Raw genomic sequence first — 23160 nt, 5'->3', positions numbered from 1 at the left:
GATTAATGTGTGTAAACTACAGGGAGAAACCTGAGTGCAACCCAACAAGGCATTAACAGTCAGACATGTTCAAAGGAAGATCAGGCTACTTGGAGATACTTGGTAAGTCTACTATCCCTGGGGGTATTCAAAGAGAAGCTTGGGTGACTTCTTTTTTTTTAATTTTTAAATTTCTTTTTTTAATTTTTAAATTTTTTTAAACATCTTTATTAGAGTATAATTGCTTTACAATGGTGTGTTAACTCCTGTGGGTGACTTCTTGATTGTTGCATTATCAGCTCAAGCGTCAAAAGTCAGTGACATTCATTCATTCATTCGTTCATTCATTCAACAGATTTTACTGAGTGCCTTTTACATCCAGGCCTGTGCTAGACACTGGGGATATGATGGGGTAGTGAGTTGAATGATGGCCTCCAAAAGTTATGTCCGTATCTTAACCACTGGTACCTATGAATGTGACTTCATTTGGAAAAAGAGTCTTTGCAGGTGTGATTAAGTTAAAGATCTCTAGAAGAGATCATCTTGGATTATCCAGGTGGGCCCTAAATTCAATGACAGTGTCCATATAAGAGACAGAAGAGGAGAAGACACAGACAGAGGGAAAGGCCATGCGAAGATTGAGGCAGAGATTGGAGTGATGCAGCCACAAGCCAAGGAACATCTGGAGCCACCAGAAGCTGGAAGAGGCAAGGAAGGGTTATTCTCTAGAGCCTTTAGAGGGAGCATGGCCTTGCAGATACCTTGATTTTGAATTTCTGGCCTCCAGAACTGTGAGAGAATAAATGCCTGTTGTTTCAAGCCACTCATTTGTGGTCATTTGTTACAGCAGCCCTAGGAAACTAATACAGATGATGAGCAATTCAGGCAAGATCTTGCTCCAGTGGAGTTCACATAAGGAAGTAAAGAAAGAAACAGGATAATGTCCGAATGGGGTGGGTGCTCTGAAGGACAGAAGACAGGGTGAGCGATTGCACATAGAGAGGTTTCCTCAGTGGGATGATTAGGAAAAGCCAGCTGAGGCAGTGCTGTTGAGCAGACCCTAAGGCAGAAGCCAATCCCCACAGAGCATAGGGACAACATTCCTGGCAGGCGTGCTGCAAGGCCAGGGCCCCGAGGCAGGAAAAAACCGGATGTGGATACAGAGGCAGGCAGGTACTCAGAAGTAGGTAAGGACCCTGGGCTTTATTCTTAGTACAATGGGAAGACAGCCTAGTGCTTTAGGAAGGAGTGACCTGATTTGACTGATATTGTAAAGATCCCTCTGGACACCTGCGGGGAGTGGGAAGAGGGAAGCCGGCTAGGAAGCCTCTGCAGAAGTCCAGGTGAGCGACACAGCAAGTGGCCTGCATGAGGGTGGTGGTGGCAGTGGAGACAGGGAAGGGCACGGGCAGGAGATACACTGGGAGACAGAATTGACAAGACTTGTTGGAGGACTGGGATGGAGGGGGAGGCCAACAGGAAAACGGAGGAATCAAGGATGACTCCTGGGTGTCTGCTGGGAGCAACTGGGTGGAGGCTGATGTTTACTGAGTTAGGACTCTGAGGGGTGACTGGGTTTGGGGGTCTTAAGTCAGAAATCTAATGCTTCTCGAGGAACAGTAACACCATTCATTCATTCATTTACTCATTCATCCACTCTGCACTGATTGAGTGCTCTGTTCTTGGCACTGAGAAATCAGCCATGAACAAGACTGCCTTTACGGAGCTTACAGTTGTAAGCAGAGCAGGATATTGTGGGTTGGGGGGTGTCAAACGGGGATCAGATGGGAGCGTGTAACATGGAGACCTGGCTTGGTGAGTGTGTGTGTTGGTGTGTGTGTGTCAGGGAACCCAGTGTGTACATACTTTGGTGACCAAGTCTGAAGACGTATGAAGCCTTACCTCCAAGCGAATCGCCTTCTTGATGTTGATGGGTTTGGAGGGTTGGAAGTGCACTTGTAGGCTATGCTCAGCCTTGGGGGCTATGGTCCCCTGCATCGCGGACACGGTGAAGTCTTCGCCCAGGTGCTCCAGGCTGGTGATCCTCCAGGCCAGGGGCAGTAGTGTGATGTTGCGGAGAAGAACTACCTTGAAGTCTTTCCTGCAGAGACCAAGAGAAATTTTGCCAGTTTCAAATGATTTTGATTTATTATGGCAGGTCAGAAAAAGCACCTCTGGTTATTCTATTATTGCTAGTTCACTAATAAGTATTTATCAGGGAATGGGGCCTACCTGTGATGATCAAGGAATGCAGGATACATTATCAGTATTCTCTCCCAGCTTCCTCAGAAATAAACATTCTCTATCTAGAGTAATACAATTCCAGTGAATGAATATGTAAGTTCTAGGTTTGGTCTAGTGTTCAGTGTTTGTCCTCTAATTTCTAGAACCAAGATTCTTAACCTTTTAGGGCAATGGACTGAAAATCTGGAAAAAGGTAGTCCTTCTTCTGAGAAAAATGCAAATATGCACACCTTTGGCAGCTGATCTTAGGGGAGTCCTTAACCATTTTGAAGTCCATTCACTGAACCCAAGGTGACAACCTGTGAACTCAGAGGGTTACTAACTATCCTGATTTGCACAGGACCAGAAGTTTCCCAGGATGCAGGGCTTCAAATACTAAAACCAGGCAAGTCCCGAGCAAATCAGGATGAGCTGGTCACCTTAGAACAAAATGTTCTTTAAATGTCATTCCGGTCCTGGTATCACCCAGAACTCTGACCTGTGCAGCAAGAGCCGGTCAAAATGCAATTGTCTGGGGTCCAGCTCCAGTTCTGGGCGGACGCCCTGGCAGCTTAATTTGAAGACGGCTGGCTTGGGGCTCTCCTTGATGCAGCAGACAATGCTGTCTTCAAAGACACCAACTGCGGTAGGGTAGGCCCAAACGTTCAGCTTCTAAAGGGAGAGTCAAAACAAAGTACGTTTACACCAAGGATACCAAGGCCTCAAATTTCCCAAGAAAGCCCTGCCCTGGTAGACTTGTATCCATGTGACTGTACCTGCTTCTCACTGGGTTTCAGAATCATGTTGACGGGCTCCAGGAAGTAGGTGTTTGCTTTGACATCGTTCTGAAAACAGAAGGACACCTCCACGACCATCGGGGAACTGTTCAGGATTGTCAGTGTCTCCATGTTTCCTGGGAACAAGGATGACTTGTACCTGGAAACAAACAAACATTAGGGATGTGGATGTGAGGATTGGCTGAGAATTCAGGTGGAAAAGGAGATTGTGAGGCGTAAGGCAATTTCAAAGGATAATGTGGCTACACAGAGGCAGCGTCATGGAGGCTAGGAACACAAGCTTTGTAGTTGTGAAGACTCAGAGCTGTGACGTGACCAGCCCCCGCTCCCATCCCAAGCCTTGGTCTCCTCATCTCTAAGATGGGACGATAATATCCCTTAGGATTTCCATGAGTATTAAATGAAATAGTGCACCTAACGCTCTGAGGACAGCTGCAGATATCAAACACCCGATCAATGGTAGTTATTACTATTGCAAAGATTTCTGACTGAAAAATCTGTAGCTCGGTCCTTCCCAGTGCTTATACTTCCAGGAGAGATGATAATCTGAGTAACCTGTTATTTCCTATCTGTCTTAGAGATGACCTCATTTACCACCTTCTCCTACACCTGCGCAGGATGCTACTGTTCCGACACGGATTGTCGCTGTTCACTGTTACAAGGCTGTTTCTGTTCCCTAGTGCCTTACGGAGAGATCCACGGAGTGGAGCACTGGAAGCTGCCCAGTTAATGGTACCAAACAGAAAAGGACCCACAGGAGGCACAAGGAAGATTAATGAACACACACGTCGCAGGAGGTCATAGCACAGGTCAGGAAAGCAGGGCACCACAGTACCCACTGGTGCCCAGCGACAGTCTGAAAATCTCTGTGGACAGGCTAAGATGGAGGAAGGAAGGAGAGGGCTTTGCAGAGACTAAATCAAAGTCCAAGAGGCTTTGTGTTACACTCTGTGTAACTGCCAGAGAGTTGGTGGCCTCCACACCTCGCTGGTAATCACCACCACTGAGCACCGCTGGAAGTTCCATGTGTACTAACCAGTTCAGTCTTCCCAAAACTGTGCAGTAGGTGCTATTATTTTCCCACTTTGCAGATGAGGACATTGAGGCTCAGTAAGACTTAAAAGAATAGATGAATAATACTTGTTTCTGGACCACTGTAATCGCCCTCCTGGATCCCCGCCGTCTGGCCCCATATCCTGGTTAATTCCAGTGCTGCTCTGAATACACGCCTCTCTGAATGGCCATCGTTTCCCTGAATCCGACCTCCAGGCTGCTCTGTACATCATGTCCATCAACCTGACTCCCACTCCTTCTCTCGCCCAAGTCCTTCTACTGGGCTTTGAAGATCCTCTCCATCAACAGTCAACACCCTTCACCTTCATTTACTAGTCCAGCACCTTAGGAAATAAACTGGAGGTTATGAAGGGAATGGAGAACTAAGTTGGCTCATTAGTTTCACCAAGTAGGCATAGAAATAATCATTCTCTACTTATCACAATCAATGCTAGATTGAATTAAGACATGGTTGAGACCCTGGTTCTATTTTTGGTCTCACCTCCCTGCCTATACACTAAAAAACTTACATATAACTGAAAAAACTAGTATTACTAAATATTTCTGATCACTGACCTTACCTGGGCCCCCGGTTCTACCTGATAATCTTAATCTATTTCTCTAATATTCTTCCTCTCCCACTTTGCACAAAACCTGTTTCATACCTTCTCCATTTTCTCAACATTTTAAACTTTCTTCCACTTGCCTCACTGTTAGGGATGCCCTCACATCATTCATCATGGAGAAAACAGTTGCATGGGAACCTCCTCACCATGCCAGCCAAATCTGTAAACCTACCTGCACCTAAAGCCGTCTCACCTCCCTCCAACCTAGCATGAGATGATGGTCCCTCTTCCTGGCAAAGGCCATCATCTCCACATCTCGTTGTGTTGTTTCAGGGAGCTGCACCACTGATGGCTCTTACGTGCTCTGCAAACTCTAGCCGCTTCCTCGCTACTTCCCCTTGACATCCAAACATCATAAGAACAACAGTGTACGAACAGCCTTCCCTGCACTCCACATCTCCCTCCCATCCTCAACTCCCTCCATCTCCCTTCACAGCCAAGCTTTCCCAAAGAGCTATCTCCACACTCTGTCTCCATTCTCTCACCTCCCACTGAGTCCTCAACCCACTTCACCTGGGCTTCATCTTCAGAAACCCCTCCGCAAAGGGCTCTTGCTGAGGCTCCTATGACTTCCGTGTTGCTGAACCCTGTGGATGCTGATGGTCTCATCTTTCTGCCCTCTCTGCAGCAATCAACATAGCTGACCACACCCTCTTCTCATGGCTCCATGACACCACCCTTTCTCGGTTTCCACCAATAGGTCTGGCCCTCTTTCTTATCTTCTTTGCTGGCCTCTCCTCTTGTGAGTGGTGGAGTCCTTTGAGGCTCCAACCATGGTCCTTCTCTCCTTACTGTGGCCTCTCATCTTAGGTGATCTCATCCACACCTGTGGCTTTTGTTGTCTTGAAGATAGACTCTCCTCTGAGAACCAAAACCGTATAGACTATGCCCTGCTTTACGTGGCTACTGGCTGTATCTCCCAAGCATCTCAAACTTAACATATCCCAAAGTGCACACTTGACCCTACCTGCCCCTACCAAAACCTGGTCTTCTTCCAGGCTTCCCCATCTGGGAAAATGGCACCCCCGTTCATTTGGGACCTTAGCAGAAACTTGGGGCACAAGAACCCAGTTCTCCTGATTTGTGGTTCTGGGCTAACTGAGGCAATGTTAGTAAAAGCTATGTCTCCATAGGAATCCCGCTTGTACTATTCATGAGTCGAACCCAGGGGTCTGAAATCTGCTTTGAAATAATGGAACACTTACTTATCTCTTGATTTTCCACAAAGCAGTGGCCCGAAGTAAAACCTCTCCATGCTCACAACATACTTCTTAAAGATGACCTCATTTGCCTTCATGTCCCTCTTCTGCTGAGGGAAGACCACTCTGAACACAGGGGAGGAAGAGGAGAGGAGAGCTGTCTGAATTGCCTCCACATGATGTATACATGAACCCAACACTCCTTGTTCAGCAAAGGGTCCAGGTGTCTGGAGACAGAACGACTCTTAATTTGAGGACATTTATCGAGCCTTTATTCCTGTACCCTCCCATCCCCAACCCCGAGTGAAGATAGTACAGTTTGAACTTGAGAAAAAAGATTCCCAGTGGTGTCTTTCACCGCTGATGATGGGTGAGCTGGATCCTTTATCAGCTGATGGGGCTGATGATGGAGCTGAGCTGGATTTCCTGTTCTAGTGTGCCCAGCTAGAAAAAGTCCTGAGAAACCCTATGGAAAACTAGTTCTGGTGGATCTTAACCAGCTTCTGAATTCTCTGTCCAACGTGGTCCATTGGTGAGAACTGCAAAAAAGCTCCTCTTGGTGGACAAGCTATAAAAGGCCCCACTAGCTTGCTCAGTCAGGTGCCTTTATGTGGTGCATAAGGGCCTCAGTGTTTGGTAGCTCAGGGAAAAATCTCCTGCCTGTGGAGATTCACACATATATGGATATTATAGGATAAAAAGTCCTACAGTAAATATAAAATCGGTTTACATTTGCTATATAGTTAAATAAGCAAACTAACTTGTCACAGGAAGACTTTTCCCCCCTCTTCACTCCTATTAGCTTTCTCTTTATTTCAGTCTCATGGTACCATATCATTCCTGTGACTTAGTCAATGTCCAAGACTTTGGAGCCCAGTACAAGAGGGCCTGAGATGCTGTCCCGGTTCCACATTTGTATTCAGAGCCACCTTGTTCAGGGCACCATGGGGGAAAACGAAAATGTATCTGTCAACCTTTTCTTTTCAAAACAAAGTACACTTACTTTGGGTCTTGGCAAATGTATGGGTAAGTGCAGACACCTCGGCAATAAAGCTGGTACTGGCGGTGAGTTCCAAGGATCTCAAAGTTAAACGTTTGGTCAAAGATCCCAAGATCATTGGAAGAGAAGTGCACTCGCAATGTCACCTCACCATTGGCTGGTACGATCCACCGGAAATGGTTCAGCCTGAAAATGACCACACAGGCTTTTGAAGTGAGAACGCTTCCTTCGGGCCAAGAGAAGACAGGCTTGGTGCCTGGGAGGAGTCCGGTCCTGCTGGGGTTATAGGCGTGACCGCCCTGCTCCCATCTGGTGCTGTGACAGCCACACCCTCCATCTGGGGCTTCAGCCTTCCCCTCCCTGGGCTGCTCCGAGGCCCACCTGGGGAATTTCTCCTGTGAATGCTGCCCAGAGAAGTTGTTCTGCTCTACGTCCGACAGGGGAGCAATGGTTCCAGAGGTTCCCCCAGAAAGGCCCTTCCTGTTGGAGGCCATGCGACGTTTCTCCTTCTGAGTCTCGCGGGTCTGATCTGTTTTTTCTTTAGTTTTCTGTCTGCTCCCCTTAGATGAGGTGGTCTGCTCCTCCTGGGTCTTAATTAAAAATGAGCACCGGGTCTTAAACATTCATCTTATGAACACAGGAGCAGGAGACAGAGACGCCCATGACATACGCCTGCAGTCTGCGGTGACCGCGCTGCAGGTTCAGGAGGCTGGAGGCTGCCTAGAGCAGCAGGGCGCAGCCTATGACACTAGGGTACGAGGGAAGAGGTAGAGTGGAGAGAGTCTAGTGCTTTCCTTGGCACCCCATTCCCTGAGAAGGAGGCCAAAACTCCAGAGGACGCTTGAAGCTGGCAGGGAGTAAGTTCCTATACTGCATTTTGTTGTTGCATTTCCTTAGTATCTTTTAATCTAGATCCCTCACTCCCTCCCAATCACACTGACTTTTGGCAGAGACCAGATCTGTATTCTTACAGAATATGCCATAGTCTGCAAAATTTCTAACTACTCTCAGAGTGTCACTTAACTTATTCCTTTATTTCCCGCATTTCATGTAAACTGAAAATTAGATTTAAAAGCTTGATTAGCTTCAGAGATGATGCTGTGCACACCACACTCCATCACGATGGGAGACAAACAATGTCAGGCTGACCCCTGATTACAGACGCAAAGTGTGTTTGTGTGGCTGCAGCGGTGCCCGCCAGATCTTGGCCATGGCAAAGTGGACCTTCCCCTTTGCAACCAGCTGGTCACCTGTGGGGTGGTGCTCTGGCTCAGAGGGAGAGTCTTGTCCCCTGACAAACCAGCACTGTGGGTATCCACTGGCGCTCCTTAATCAACTATGTCCTTGGGTACACCAGTACTTTCTAAATTCTACCATTCTTCCTATAATTTTAGCTGCCATTCTTCTAGAAAGAAGCGCTTTCCTTCATCAATTGGAGACGAACTAGAGTTCCTCCTAAAACCGTAAGTTAAAGAACGCTAAACTCTTTCCTCTTAATGGTCAATTTTCAGAAAAGAGGTTGGTGTAATAGTCACCTCTGACGGTGGCAATATTTTCTTCTTTATCTTTTTTATTGGACTCTGCTCAAGTAAGGCCTGCCCACCAATGCTGTGACCTCAGATGTTGATGTCCTACTTACTTATTAAACTGAAGTTTGGGGCTCTCTGTTACCTAACTGAGCTGTAGGCAGGGCCTACAGGTGACCTTATTTGCTGGTGATTTTATTTGTTTTTTGCTGACATGCATGGTTTATACGAAGCAGGCTGTGTGGGGAGATTCAAATTTTGGGCCCCCATACTCTTCTGGGAATAAAAAGCCCCTTCATAATTTTTAATATCCATGCATTCTGCATATTATCGGTCAAATCTATTTTTCCTTTGTGAGTTATTCCACTAATTGTATATGTAATATATATTTTCTACTTTTACACGATTTCATTTTGATCGCTTATATTTTTAGTCCAGGTGGAATTAATTTTACTGTATTATGTCAGGCAAGGAGATTAAAAAGCAACTTTTCCCAAAATATCCAATCTTCCCCATATAATTTCTTTAATAATCTGTCCTTTCTCTAATGGTGCGTGCTGCCTTAACTTGTATCTGTTGATTCTTGTATTCTTATGCACTCTGTGAATTACCTTAGCTTCACAATACATTCTGATATCTCTTTAAAAGAGCTAGTTTTGCTGCTTACTTTCTCTTGCAGATGAGCTGCAGAGTGATTCGACAAGTTCCCTAAACCATCCACAGGAATTGCAAAGATTGGAAGGTAAGAATCAGTCATTTTCAGTCTCAGGGGAGTAGGAAGAGTCAGACCTGGGGAAGGTGCAGCTTAGGGAGGCTCAGGCGGAATCCCCACAGAGTAGAGGGAAACACCCCAGTGAGCACGACACCCAACACTGCTTTTTTTGGCCACATGGCGGGCCCGACTGAACTCCCGCCAAGGTCAGGAGGACAAGCTGCTCCCTTTACCTTTGAGGAGCCTGGGGTGGCTGAAAGCTCTGCTTCTGCTTCCACTTCTCTTTTCTCCTCCATCAGGGAGAGCTCTTTGGACGGTGGAGTTACAAACACAAAATGCTTCAGGATTTCTGTCATGGCCAAAGGCAGCCGCTTCACAGGGTAGGAGATGAGTGAGAATAAGGTAGGCGGCGGGATGGGTGGTCCAGAGGAACCCAGGCCCAAGAGGTCTAGGATCTAAAGGAAAAGCCCAAGATTAATTTCCTGTGCAGAGGGTGGGCTACCCCTAACTGCCTCCCTGAGTGAGCACAGGACGCTCAGACTCTCCCTCCTTTCTCTCAACTTTCTGATGCCCTGCGATGGGCTTGGGTCAGGGACAGCATGTAAAGGGTCTCTGACACAGCTCTGCAGGTCCTTCCAGATCCCCACGCCCCCGGACCCGGCTGGGGCTCTTGCTGTGGGCTGCGGGCTCCCTCTCTTATCATAACCCTTGTCACTTTATTATAACTGCCTGTCCTTGCAACTGAACTGTAAAGCCCATTAGGACCGGAACCGGGCGATTCCATACCACATGGCCTAGCACACAGTAGGCGCTCAAAAACAATCTCCGTTTAAAGAGACCAGCTCCTAAGGTCCTGATGTCTATAGCATAGAGTTGTTTCATTTATTTTCAGATCGCCTGTTAATTTTTCTTTTACCTTTAAGTGTTCTTTCCTTCCAAAGGTGAAAGAGAGTTAGGGCTGGAGTAGGTCATATACAGCAAAGAAAAAAACCCAAAAAAACCCACCAAAGATTCTGGGAATGGGGTAAGAGATGGGAATGAAGAGGGAAGTAAAAAAAGAGACTTGAGAGAGAGACAACTTATCCCTAGAGCATTTTCCCATTCTACTCTGATATATGATAAATGAGAGCATTCTCCAGAGCAGCTGGCTTGAAAATCTAGTAGTAACTTCCTTCTCAGCTTGTAAAACCCTCCGAATAAGGATGCTATCCCCTGATTAATTGTTGTCATCACAACAATTAGGCCATCTGAGTGCCCATTCTATGGACTAAATGGGCTATTAGGCCTAGCAGGTAACTACCTTCATGTAATCTTGTGTTTCTAATTCTCTGGGTCAGACAGCAGAAGACATTTCCTGACTAACATGTAGCTAGAGTTAACTCCCAGGATTTAGAACGTCTGTGAGGAAAGGGATGAATAATTTGTACCACTTATTAAATTAATAGAGGCAGGGAGTTCTTTAAGCTACAGTCTGACCTAGCACTCCTCTCTGGCTCCACTCCCTACCTTTTAAGGTTGCATCTAGTTTCTGATAAAAACTAAACCAGAGGGACTTCCCTGGTGGCACAGTGGTTAAGAATCCACCTGCCAATGCAGGGGACACGGGTTCAAGCCCTGGTCCAGGAAGATCCCACAAGCCGCGGAGCAACGAAGCCCGGCGCCACAACTACAGAGCCTGCGCTCTAGCGTCTGCAAGCCACAACTACTGAGCCTGTGGGCCACAGCTACCGAAGCCCACGTGCCTAGAGCCCGTACTCCGCAATAAGAGAAGCCACCTCAATGAGAAGCCCACGCACCACAACGAAGACCCAACACGGCCAAAAATAAACAAATAAATAAATTTATTAAAAACAAAAACAAAAACAAAAAAACTAAACTAGAGGTGGGCAAACTGGCCCCCTGGTGAAATCTCACTTGCTACCTGCTTTTGTAAATCAAATTGTATTGGAACAGAGTCACGCCCGTTCATTTATATATTGCTGGGGGTCAGGACAGAGACTGTATGACCTGCAGCCTCAAATATTTGCTTTCTGGTGTTTCACACAAAAAGTTTGTCCCTGGACAAAAGGCTATAATAACCATCCCCTCCAAACCACTGCCAAAGGGGCTTCTAGATATGCGATGGTTTTGTTTCTAGCAACAAAAAGCTGTCTGGTAGTATAATTTCTGTCACTGGGGGAAGCCTGTGGGAAAGAAATTTTAGAATAGTTGAGCCACTTGTGTCACCCCAAAGTATACCTGTCTTGCCAACCCCTAACACAGGATTGTCAATGTTAAAAATCAACTTTACAGGTGGCTTTTTACGAGGTTAGATGGAATAGCTGAGATCTGTGGAACTTTCTATGGATGTTTCACCACACAGAAAAGGTCCTTTTAGGCATTATTATCTTATATCCAAAGGGGCATCAGAGATTAATGGAATAAAGGGGATATGGATTTTGTGTTGAAAGAAACACTTTTACGAGGATTAGCACCGCACAGCTACCTGGCCACCTGACTCGCTACATCCCCGTCCTGGAGAACAGCCTGTACCTGCCCCTCTTTTGGAAGCCTGTCATTCTCCAGGGCCTGCTTCCAGCTCGAGCCTTCGGAGTCGGGCAACTGGATGTTTATGAAGGGCACACCAAGATCCTTCTTCCCTTCGTGGTCCTCCTCCTTGCCCTCGCCCCCGTCGCGGCGCTCCTCCTGCGCGCAGAGCTTCTCTAGCCGCTCCCTCTCGGCCCTCTCCCGCTCCACGCGCTCCCTCTCTGCGCGCTCCCTCTCCCGGTCCTTGCGGCCTCGGCGCCCACCCGACGACGATGGAACCTGGCGCTGGTCGCTTCCGTCCTCATGGCTCGCAACCTCGGCCCCGGTATGATGCAGCAGAACTCCTTGCTTCCGGTCCCAGTACGTGAGGATGTTCTGGATGTCCCTCAGAGACAACTCGTAGGTCTTAAACTTCTGGGCCATGTTCTTGTCAGTGTCCTTCGGGAAGTCCCCTTCGCTGTCCTCTTGTTCCTGGGCAAGAGGACACCCAGGCATGTTGACATCTGACAGCTGGTTCTTCTTCTTCTTGTTCAATTCCTCCTTCTCCGCAGCCACCTGCTCCCTAACGGAGACTTTTCTTTCTATCGCGTCATTCTTCAACTCTAGTTTGGAAAAAGTAAGAATCTAGGAGGCAAAACACATAAATTATTCTTAAAAGAGATCTTTAAGGGAGAGCAAATCACATAAAGAAGAGCAACATTGTAACATTGTAACATAACATTGTAAAGCTAGCTGTGTGATCTGGGGTGAGCAATTCACATCTCTGTCCTATCTGTATAATGTTGATAGTAATATTAATAAGTACCCCAGAGGACTACTGAAGATTAAATGTGTGAATACATGTAAAGGGCTTATAATAGCGTCAATCCCAATTCCTCCCACCCCACCCCTTTCCCCCTTGGTATCCATACATTTGTTCTCTATGCCGGTGTCTCTATTTCTGCTTGGTAAATAAGGTCATCTGTACCATTTTTCTAAATTCACATATATATGTTAATATATGATATTTGTTTTTCTCTTTTTGACTTACTTCACTCTGTATGACTCTCTCTAATTGACACATATACACTATTGATACTATGTATAAAATAGACAACTGATGGGAACATACGGTATAGCACTGGGAACTCTACTTATGCACTGTGGTGTCCTAAATGGGATGGAAATCCCAAAGGGAGGGGACATATGTATATGCATGGCTGATTCATTTTGCTGTGCAGTAGAAGCTAACATAACATTGTAAAGCAACTATACTCCAGTAAAAATAATTTTAAAAAAGCTTATAATAGTGTCTGCCACAGAGTAAAGGATCTCTTAATGTCAAGTTATTAAAATTATACAGGTTATGTATATAATCAGTATTGTTGGGAACAGATGAGGGTTTAGAATCTGGCTGCACTCCAGCCTTTTAAACAAACCTGTATTTATACAATGAAGCTGGCATAGAGAAACCAACCTTATTCTCTTTCTTACTGCCCTTCTAAACCTGCTTTGTGGGCTCTGATTTTCTCTTCTCCAATGAACTCCTCTGGGAGGCTTCACAGGTTTTCGGGTCATTCTTTGATGACATGAAGTCCAGTTCAGTCTAACGATCACTGTCTGCAGTACAGCCCAGTGACAGCTCTGTTCCTGCCTAAGTTCAGGCTTGGAGGCAGCGGCCCAGGTTGGCTATTCCCCTCATTGCACTGCATCAACTCCTCCTCCACTTGTCCCTCTCTACAGCCTGGAGAGAACCGTTGGCAAGGCTGCCTGCCGGCGGGGGTGGCTCACCTTAGTTGTGTAGGGAGGGGAGGGGCTTGGCGCCTACTGTATTATTCCCCATCTGTAGGTCACTGCCAAGACACCGAGAGTTCTGTTTGGACATCCTGTTCTAAGCAGAAGTGGATTTTGCGTGGACGAATAGGCCTGCTGAGGGGAGGACTTGTACCTGGAAGGTTGCGGGAGTCTGAACTCCAGGCCTGCTTGTTTCTTGTGCTTGTTTTGGTGCTGAAGTTCTGTGCACTCAGACCCTGCTCCTTCCTGAGCTCTACCTGATGGGGATCCCTGGACACTGAGTCCTTTGCCCTTATGTCTACCTCCTGGGACCAGTCTGCACCTCGTCTAGGAGTCTGGCTTTAGTTTCACCCTCAGAACTCCCGGTGCTGGAATGGCCGCTGTGCACACCAGCTAGCCACACCCCTCGGCCACCAGCGCCATCCTGGGCATAGCTCTGGCTGTTCTGCCCTTCCCGTATCACGGAGGGCAGAGACGTGACAGCTGAGCTTGGCAGGCTGATAAACGCAAGGACAGCTTATGCTGGAGCATCTCCCTTGACTGTTGTCAAGGATCAGCCCTTGGTTGAACACACTGACTTGGTGGCTCACTGGAGGCAACTCTTTCCTACTAGCCTATTTAGCACCATCCAGGGGACTGCAAGGGACAGTGGAAAGAGCCAGGTCTGTGCTCACGCACAACCGGTATGGCTTTATCCTGTTCAACCTCAGATGGGGTTCATGTCTATGAACCTCTGAGGGAGAGCAGGATGCAAAAGGGCAGGATTATGTGACGCATAAGACAGCACTGGACACAGAGTCAGTGATCAACGAATGTTGGTCCCTCTCCTCCTACCTTCTGCACCACCACAACATCTACACAGTCTTGGGTCAGTTTTTTGGAGGGGAAATGTGCAGGGCTGACTGGCCGGTTGCAGTGGTGGACCACTCTGTGCCTGCCTTTTGCTAAGGGACGAGTGAGGGTTGCTACCTGCCGACTTGGTATCTGAGATTTCTTCGTGGGCGGCTCCTCCTTTACGGGTCCCTGCTTTGGCTTTTTGTTCCTCCGTTTTAGCTCATCTTCTTCCTTCTGCCGCTCAAGCTCCTGCTGTAGCTTCTTTTCCTGCATCTCCTTTGCCAGTCTCTCCAGCTCCCTTCATCAAGCCAGGCAGAAAAAACAGAGTTCAGAGGCCCTCCTGCCCGAGCCCCTCCCCTGCCTGGGATCACTTGGTGGGAGAACATGGGGCAGAGCTTTCTCAGGCATAAAAAGAAGGAACAAAGAAAGCTGGGTATACAGGAAGGAAGGAAGAAGGAAGGAAGGGAAGAGAAGGAAAGAAGGAAAGAAAGGAGGAAGGGATGGCTCACATCTATCTTTGAATGGTCATTCAGCAAAACTGATAATTGAAGCTCAACTAAGAGGAATTCTCAACTAATCTGTATTTCTATTCCAAACTCCTTTCATAGGAGAGTGAGGCAAGGGCTGGAAATAAGCTTGATGTTAGCACTTTTAAAAAGCAACTTTCAAAGATCGTTCTGATATCGGTACAGATGAGGCCCAGCTTCCTTCCTACACTCATGTCGTAGGTTTAGATAAGAAGAAATGGTGTTTTTAAGAGCAGTCCCCACCCTGGCTAGCTTGGAGCCATGGTGCTGGAGCTGAAGGCCACATTCCTCTTTTTCCTTCTCTTTCTTTCCTTTCCAGCTATGGATTCAAATGTGTTTGCCCTGCTGCTAATGGCAGAGAGGGCACCAAGTACAAACAAGAGTGGAAGGGATAGCATTTCTGAAGATATGAAATCCATCTATGTTCATCTCTGGGAATCCCTAGTTGTTCCCGGCTGCTGTGGCTCTCTGTCCACTGAAGCTGACTCATCATGACTTCATGACTTCGTGTGTGTGTGTGTGTGTGTGTGTGTGTGTGTGTGTGTGTGTGATACAAACAAGTCACTGCTGACCTTGGAGGATCAGATTTGCATTTCCTAAGTCCACTGTGAGATGAACGCCTGAAAGTAATGACCTGGATGAGAAAGAAAAGCGACTCCTTTGAAATCCCAAAGCTGGGATTTTCATACCTCTGGAGGACTGGGCATGTTTACAGTAGACCATGCAGGAGAAGAGATGAGGGTATATGTACTGCATACTGCAGAGGACATAAAAGCTCTTTTGGGGCCAGTGGGAGGAGTCTGGAGGTGGAGGGAGAGGACAGAAGGGGGTTAAATTGTAGGCAAGCATCTTTGCCTTCCCCCTCCAATGTTTGGAATCCTAGGGAGGGGTAGGAAATAGACCCCCCCCTCCCTTAGCATGTTTGAAGATCTGAGGGCAGAAAGGACATATTTCTCGCTACCCACCTGTATCTGAGATGACCTGAGATAGTGGCCTAAGTCTCTTGGGTGGTGTGGAGGGGATCCAGTCGTTCCCGTGTGGTCCCCAGGGATAGGCACAGAAGGTGGCTGAGAGGACTGGCTTAGGAGCCTGCCCAGGGTCTCTGGTGAACTTCCCAGGCTGAGGATCAAGGGACAGAGGCGGTGAGACCTCAGGGAATGGACAGCACCACCAAAGGCCAAGACGGTAGCCAGGGAAGGAGGAGAAATGGCTGAGTTATGCGGGGGCAACCACCATGCCCATGTCACAAGAATGTCCCCTGGGTCACCAGCTGTGGACACCTGAGCACAGAAGTTGATGAGCCACAGTTGTCACGGGGAGCCAGCAGGAGCCCCAGGACAGCACAGGGGCCAGAAACCCCTCCCGTCATCACATTACATAACCTTTCCCTGAGTCCCAGCTGTCCCCAAGAAAGAAGGAAGGAGAGGAGAATGAAGACCTGGCAAGGCTGCAGCAACCAGCACCCTGGATGTGCAAGGTATGTGTTTCTGCTCTCAGCAGTTCGTCCTCTGGGTCTCCTGTGGCCATTGCTCCCCGGCTCCTCCACCCCCGATGACCACAGTCTCTGGGATGGGCCGTGTGTCTGACGGAAGTTGCTCCCCAGGGCTGCGCTTCCGTTCTGACAAGCCCCTGACACTGACCTTCTCTTCCTCTCCCGGAGGGCCTGCTGAACCTCTCGATTGAACACTATTTTCTCCTCCTCTGTCAAGGCATCATATTCTTCCTCATCCATGTTTTGCAGACGCTCCTTCTCTCTCTGAAGCGCTTCCCTGCGTATGTGCTCTGTCGGGGGAACAAACAGGAAGGTGGGGAAAACTCACTCAGCAGCTTTGGCTGCAGGGTTCCCCTGTGGTTTAGCTCTCAGCCTAAACAGGCTGCGGAGGGTGTGTGACAGTGAGAGGTGGCTGGTGCCACAGGCGGCATTCCTAATCGCTGGTGGGGTTTCCTGCATTCACACAGTTCCCAAACTGGTTTCCATCTGTGGCAGGCTGAATAGAGGCCCCAAAGTGGTCCCCGTCCTAATACCCAGAACCTGTGAATATGCTACCTTACAGGGCAGAAAGGACTCTGCAGATGTGATTAAATTAAGGACCTTGAGTTGGGGAGATTATCCTGGATTATCTGAGTGGGCCCAGTATAATCAAAGAGGTCCACTACAGGGAGGCAGGAGGGTCAGGCCCAAAGAAGATGTGACGATGAAGCAGAGGGAGAGACAGAGATGTGACAATGGAGGCAGGGGTCAGAGAGCTGTGAGGCAGGGACCACGAGCCTAGAAATACAGGTGGCCTCTAGAAGCTGGAAAAGGCAAGGGAAAGGATTCTCCCCTAGAGCCTCCAAAGGAACGTGGCTCTACTGACACCTCAATTTTAGGACTTCTGACCTCCAGAACTGTAAGATAATAAATCTGTGTAAAGTCACCAAGTCTGAAGTAATTTGTTATAGGAGCAAAGTAACATACCACCCACTGACTTTACCTATTATTAGCATATGCCACCAAAGTGCTCAGGGCGAAACAACCATTTGCAGACCAAGGGGGACCGCCTTCCACACCCTACATGTCCTGAAGTGTGGTTCACACTCGGCACGAAGGCACTCAGCTTCTTCTGCACCTTCACCAGCACCACATTCTCACCTGACATTTCTGTAAGGTTGAGCTTTGGGCTCGGAGATCTACATCCTGAGTTCTTTCTCTGACACTTACCGAGGGCTAGTAATGGATCAGAATAATAATTCCTCCTTCATAGGGCTGTTGTGGAGATCACATAAGCAATCGTGTAAGGCACCTAGCCCAGCGCCTGGCACATTCATAAATGTTCAATAAAAATTAGATTTTAATATAATAATATTGCTACTGTACGTTGCCTCAGGATTTTTAAAAATGATTCAGGGAATAGGAGCCCATATGGCAACTGTGAAAAACTAAAACTTCAATCTACAGATGATTGAGAAAATGAAAAGAGATACTTTTTTCCAAAAAGGGGAAATGAGCTTTCTGGAAAACTAGGAATCTAGACGTTGAAATACTGCTGAGAGATGCCTGGTCATTCTTTCTCATTTTTCTCTGCATGAGAATAAAAGGAGGCAGTCTTTGAGTTCTGTTTAAGAACTAAGAGAGCTCAGTGTTTGCAAATGTTTCCTTAAATGGAAAAGCATTATGATTGGTGTAGATTGTTCTAGAAGAGAGAAGTAAGGCTGAGTGAGGAAGGGCAGTGATGTGGCCAGCTGGGTCTGCTTCTGACTAAACTGGGAACTTAAGCTAACATTACTTTCTTTGTGTGTGTGTATGTATTTTTCAATCGTTGAAAATTTTTTCCAGGCCACTGATGTAATGACAAAAAAGAAAAGGGTTCAGAGTTACACAGACCTTACTGATTTGCGATGTGACCTTACACAAGACTTTGGATACCTCTGAGCCTCATTTTCCTCATCTGTAGAATCGGGGCAGTAATCTTCATAGGGTTGTTGTGAGGATTAAATGACCCAAAGTGTCATTTAAAGACATTTACAGTGTACACCATGTCTGCTGCAGTGCCTGGTACACAGTAGACTAAAATGTAGAAATTGTTTCATAAAGTGATCAGCACCTCTGGTCTTACAGGAAATGCACAGTTGACTTAAACAAAACCGACAAGCTAATGCGTCAACTGAGTCAGGATGGGACCTGTGATCGGGTTGCCTCAGATAGGCTGTAATTACAGAGAAGATGAAGGGATGCAGTGTGATGTTGGGGGAAAGAGGAAGGTGCCTGCAGTCAGAAGATCTGGGTTCATCCTTCCTTCTATAATCTCTCAACAGGTCACTTGTGTCTCAGTTTGCTCACATGCAAAGTAGAAATAAGAACTCCCAGCCACCTTCCAGGGCAGAGGTGGGGTGCCAATGAGATGGCAAATGTAATAGTTTCATGTAAGCCACGGCATGGAAGCACTGTAAAAAGCCTAGAGCTCTGTTTAAAGGAAAGACCTGTAGGGCTTGGGACGGACAGCCTAGGAGGGTATGGGCTTGCCTTCTTGCTCCTTTTTGGCCTTCTCCTGGGCCTTCATGGCTGCATAATCTTGGGCCACGTTGATGACATAGATATGCTCCCGGGTGCCAATGGCCTTCAGCAGGCAGAGGAGAGCAGCAGCCGCATTCCGAGCAAAGAGCGTCTCCAGGCTGTCAAACACCACTCCTCGGTAGCAGTCACTCAGCTGAAACCAGAGAGCAAAGACAGTTACTGTGGCCACAAGATCATCTGTTCTCTAAGGAGAGAAGTTGCTTGTTCTTTTGTTGGTGCTTTTACTGGTGCTGCAATTGGTTCTGCAGACCTACTGGGTCCGGATGAAAATCCCATTCAACTGCCCTTCCACCTGCTAGATTCCAGGGGCTGTAATTAAATAAGAGAGAAAAATAAAAACATTTTAGCAGTCGTGAAAGATCTTTACCATACATATTTGTAGAGTAAAGGATTTATTCTGTCTCTATAGAGATAAAGAAAACAAACTAAATGTTAAAGCGAGGGTCTGGGAAGATCCATGAAGTACAGGGAAGGAAGATGCAAAGGAAAGGTGTCCCCATGCAGCAAGGGCAGCTGTAGCAGATGGGCCATTTGTATCTTCCTTAGTGGTACTCCTGCCTTGGAGTATAATGGTTTTGATAACGTTAACTATTGTAGAACAGCCTTGGCTGTGCTGCAGTGTTACTTAAAGTGTAGTGCACAGACTGGCCACCACTGGCTAGGAACTGATTACTACCAGTTTTTGACAAGACAAGAATCTTGTGTCAGAAAATCAACTACTACAATCAGTAAATACACTATTTAGTTTAGCTGCTGTTTTTTTGCCTTGTAGGAAGACTTTGTCAATAAAGGAAGCAGTGCAAGCTCCGTATCTCATCAGAGGCCAGTACTTTGAGTAGCACAGCTCTCCTGGCTTATTTTGGGCTTTACGAATGATTCTCAGCCTTTATCTGGGTGCATGAAACACCTGCACACTTACTAGACCACTTAGCTCAAATCACCTGAGAGCAACAGTACCTTTAATGCAGTAGCGAGTTCAAACCTTAACACGAATCATTTCTGGTGATGACATTCCTCCTCTTCCGGGAACCTCAAGTCTAATTTTGTTATATTTAAATGCACAATTAACAGTGCGGCCCATTTTTGAAAACCAAAGCAAACACAGAACTCTAGGACACGGTGAACAATTTAGTTCTCTGTAAACCATAAGCAGCAAACCCTCCCAAATCCTGCGGATCTAGTTTTCTTTTAACTGTACACCACTTATGAAAAATCAAAACAAAAAGAAACAGTTATTGTGTTTCTGATTTTAAGAGCAATATATCATTATAAAATAATTCAGAAATGCATGAATATTAAAAATCTATAATCTTGCTATTCAAAGATAACCACAGTTAACATGTACTTTAAGTGTTTTTACTATGTGTATGATATACATTTGTAAATATTTTTAGAGAAATATAATTGTGCTTTACATACTATTTCATAATCTGCTTTTTTCAGTTAATAACATATTGAAAACTTACCTTTACCACAATTAACATAGCTCCAAATTCTAACTTTTCATGGCTCCACGTTATAATTTTTAACATACCACTGTAGCTCTGTACCATGAGTCTTTCTTTGTGTGTGTGTGTGTTTTGAAGGCGCTACCTTCTGCCCACTGGTCCTTTAAGGTGAGTGGCTTCAGGCAGCAGACTGAGCCAGGGTCAGAGACTGACAAGGGCTGTGTCAAAAGGACAAAAGAGGGTGAAGAAACCCATCTTTCCTCTCCAAGACCCCTGGGTTCTGAGCTGCTGTGGGTGGGTGATGGCTGAGAATCTCAGTTCACAGCATGGGGACGATGTGTGAGCCCTGCATCTCTGTGCAGGTGGATGTGGACGTACCTGAATACGCTCGGCCAGGATCTGAGTGAAGAGCTCCTCAGGGAGCACGCAGCTCACAAGCCCGGTATCACCTCCAATACTGGCGCTGACGCTGAGCCGGCGCTGCGTGGGTCCCGAGGGGAGAGGGCTGGAGGAAATCTGTTCAGAAAAAGAAGGATCAGGAGTTAGGACCCAGCTTGGTGTTCCAACAACTTGTACACTTACGAGTCATGTTACCTCGGGAAAATCATCTAATCTCTCTGGGTCTCATTTCCTCATCTGTAAAATGGGGATTGCATTGTAAAATGGAAGACTCCTATCTCACTTAAAGAACTTCTGTAACCGTCAAGCAGGAACACTGTGGAAGGTGCTTTATATGTGTACCGAACAGCAAACATTTGTTCATGCATTCAACAAATATTTATTGAACACTTTGGATGCACCAGGGACCCCTCTAGTACCAGGGATACAAGCACAAACAAGGCTGGCAGTGTTGCTGCCCACGTGGTCCTTGTGTTCAAATGGGGGGTGGGAGACAGAAAAGGAGCACATGAATATACAAATCACTGATATAACATCAGATAGTGATGAGTGCAAGGAAGAAAACAATCCCTTAAGGGAATAAAGAACCATGACAGGGTTTAACAGTGGCTATTTAGAGACCAGATCCTGAGAGACGGGTCTTTCTGAAAGGGAACAGCAAGGTCCCTCATCATGAGTGTGCTGTGGGTGTGTGGGAAGCACACAGGAACCCAGGGCGACTGCAGCTGAGTGAGCAATGGGGAAGATGGTCAGGCTTAAAATCGAAGATACAGTCAGGCCAGAACATGCAGGGCTTGTAGGACGGTAAGGAATTTGTATCTTATTCCAAGTATTATGGGAAGTTGTTGGCATGTTTGAGGCAGATAAATGATCCTGTTTTACTTTTTTTTTTTTAAATTTATTTATTTGTTTATTTATTTAATTTTGGCTGTGTTGGATCTTCGTTTCGGTGCGAGGGCTTTCTCTAGTTGCGGCAAGCGGGGGCCACTCTTCATCGCGGTGCGCGGGCCTCTCACTGTCGCGGCCTCTCTTGTTGTGGAGCACAAGCTCCAGACGCGCAGGCTCAGTAGTTATGGCTCACGGGCCTAGTCGCTCCGCGGCATGTGGGATCTTCCCAGACCAGGGCTCAAACCCGTGTCCCCTGCATCAGCAGGCAGATTCTCAACCACTGCGCCACCAGGGAAGCCCCCTGTTTTTCTTTTTAAAAGACCACTCTACCTGCACAAGGTAACAAGAGTGAAGCAGGAAGATTAGTTAGTTAGATATCTCTGTGGTCAAGGCAGCAGATGATGGCAGCAGGGACGAGGACAGTCATGGTGGAAGTGGCTGATACAGGGTATATTCTGGAAGTAGAGCCAATAGGATTTGGGATGGGATATGAAAGAAAGAGAGGCATCAAGCATGACTCCTTGAGTTTTGACCTGAGCAAGTTGAAAAGTGGTGAAGTTATTTATTAAGACAGGAAAGACTGAAGGAAGAACACTTGCCTTCTCTTGTTTTGTTTTTTTGGGGGGAAAGTAAGTGTCAAGTTTTGGACATATAAATTTTAAGACATCTTGAAGCCATTCAGTAGAGATATTTAATGTGAGTTTGGATATATGAACCTGAGCGTGGGGAGAAATTAGGGCTAGAGATAGAAATTTAAGAGTCATAAGGATACTGAAAATATATTTAAGAAATGAAGTGGATGAGATCATCTATAAAGAAAAGAGTAGATAACTTAGTCCTAGCCTACTCTGAAAACCTAGGAATCTGGAGGAGATGGAGAAACTGGAGGAGTGGAGGGAGTCATTAATGAGGTAGATGGGAAAGTAGAAGCGTATGGTGTTCTGAAATCCAAGTAAAGAGAGCGTTTCCAGGAGGAGGGGGTTATCAGCTGCCAAAGAGGTCACGTGAGGTGAGGACAGAAAACTGGCCACTGGATTGGACAAGATGAATGCCAATGACCTTGAGAAGAGTAGCCAGTGGAGTGGTGAGGACAAAGGCTCACTGGAATAGGTGGAAGAGAGAATGGTGGAGAGGACAAGGAGGCAATCATCCAGCAACCCTTTGGAGGAATAGCTATGGAGAGGAGCTGAGAGATGAGGTAATACCTGTAGGGGGATCTGGGGCTGTGGGAAAGTATTTTAAAGATGGGAGGTAATACAGCACACATAGACGATGATAGGAAGGATTCAACAGACAGGGGAGAAAAAACAAATGAGACAGAGGACACAACTGCAGGGATTTAGCCCTTGAATGAGAGAGAAGGGGTGGAGTCCAGTGCCCATGTGCAGGGGTAGGCTTTGGATGAGAGCAGGGGCAGTTACTCAGGTGCAGGGAAGGCATAGCACCAGGTTAGAATGAAGGTTGGCTGGTAGGTTTGGTGGTGGGAGGATAAGGTGGTTGTCTTCTGGTTGTTGCTGTGCACTCCATGAAGTCAGAAGAGAGATCAGTAGCTGAGAATGAGAAAGAGGCAAGTGTCTTAGAGGTTTGGAGAGTGGC

At 46.8% G+C, this 23160-nt stretch overlaps 1 protein-coding gene across 1 annotated transcript in view; it reads right to left on the bottom strand.

Annotated features, from left to right (window-relative positions):
• The window catches only part of HYDIN (HYDIN axonemal central pair apparatus protein), a 432518-nt gene that overhangs the window by 68275 nt on the left and 341083 nt on the right, over positions 1-23160 (bottom strand). The window contains 12 exon segments of the mRNA XM_036834209.1: positions 1882-2080; positions 2702-2874; positions 2979-3138; positions 5884-6003; positions 6881-7063; positions 7259-7467; positions 9349-9570; positions 11648-12265; positions 14384-14546; positions 16416-16557; positions 18779-18962; positions 20656-20793. Coding sequence (XP_036690104.1) covers positions 1882-2080; positions 2702-2874; positions 2979-3138; positions 5884-6003; positions 6881-7063; positions 7259-7467; positions 9349-9570; positions 11648-12265; positions 14384-14546; positions 16416-16557; positions 18779-18962; positions 20656-20793 — 2511 coding nt within the window.

Source organism: Balaenoptera musculus, chromosome 19 (assembly GCF_009873245.2).
Source record: "Balaenoptera musculus isolate JJ_BM4_2016_0621 chromosome 19, mBalMus1.pri.v3, whole genome shotgun sequence".
NCBI classification, from domain to species: Eukaryota; Metazoa; Chordata; class Mammalia; order Artiodactyla; family Balaenopteridae; genus Balaenoptera; species Balaenoptera musculus.
This window is presented reverse-complemented; position numbering and strand designations above follow the sequence as displayed.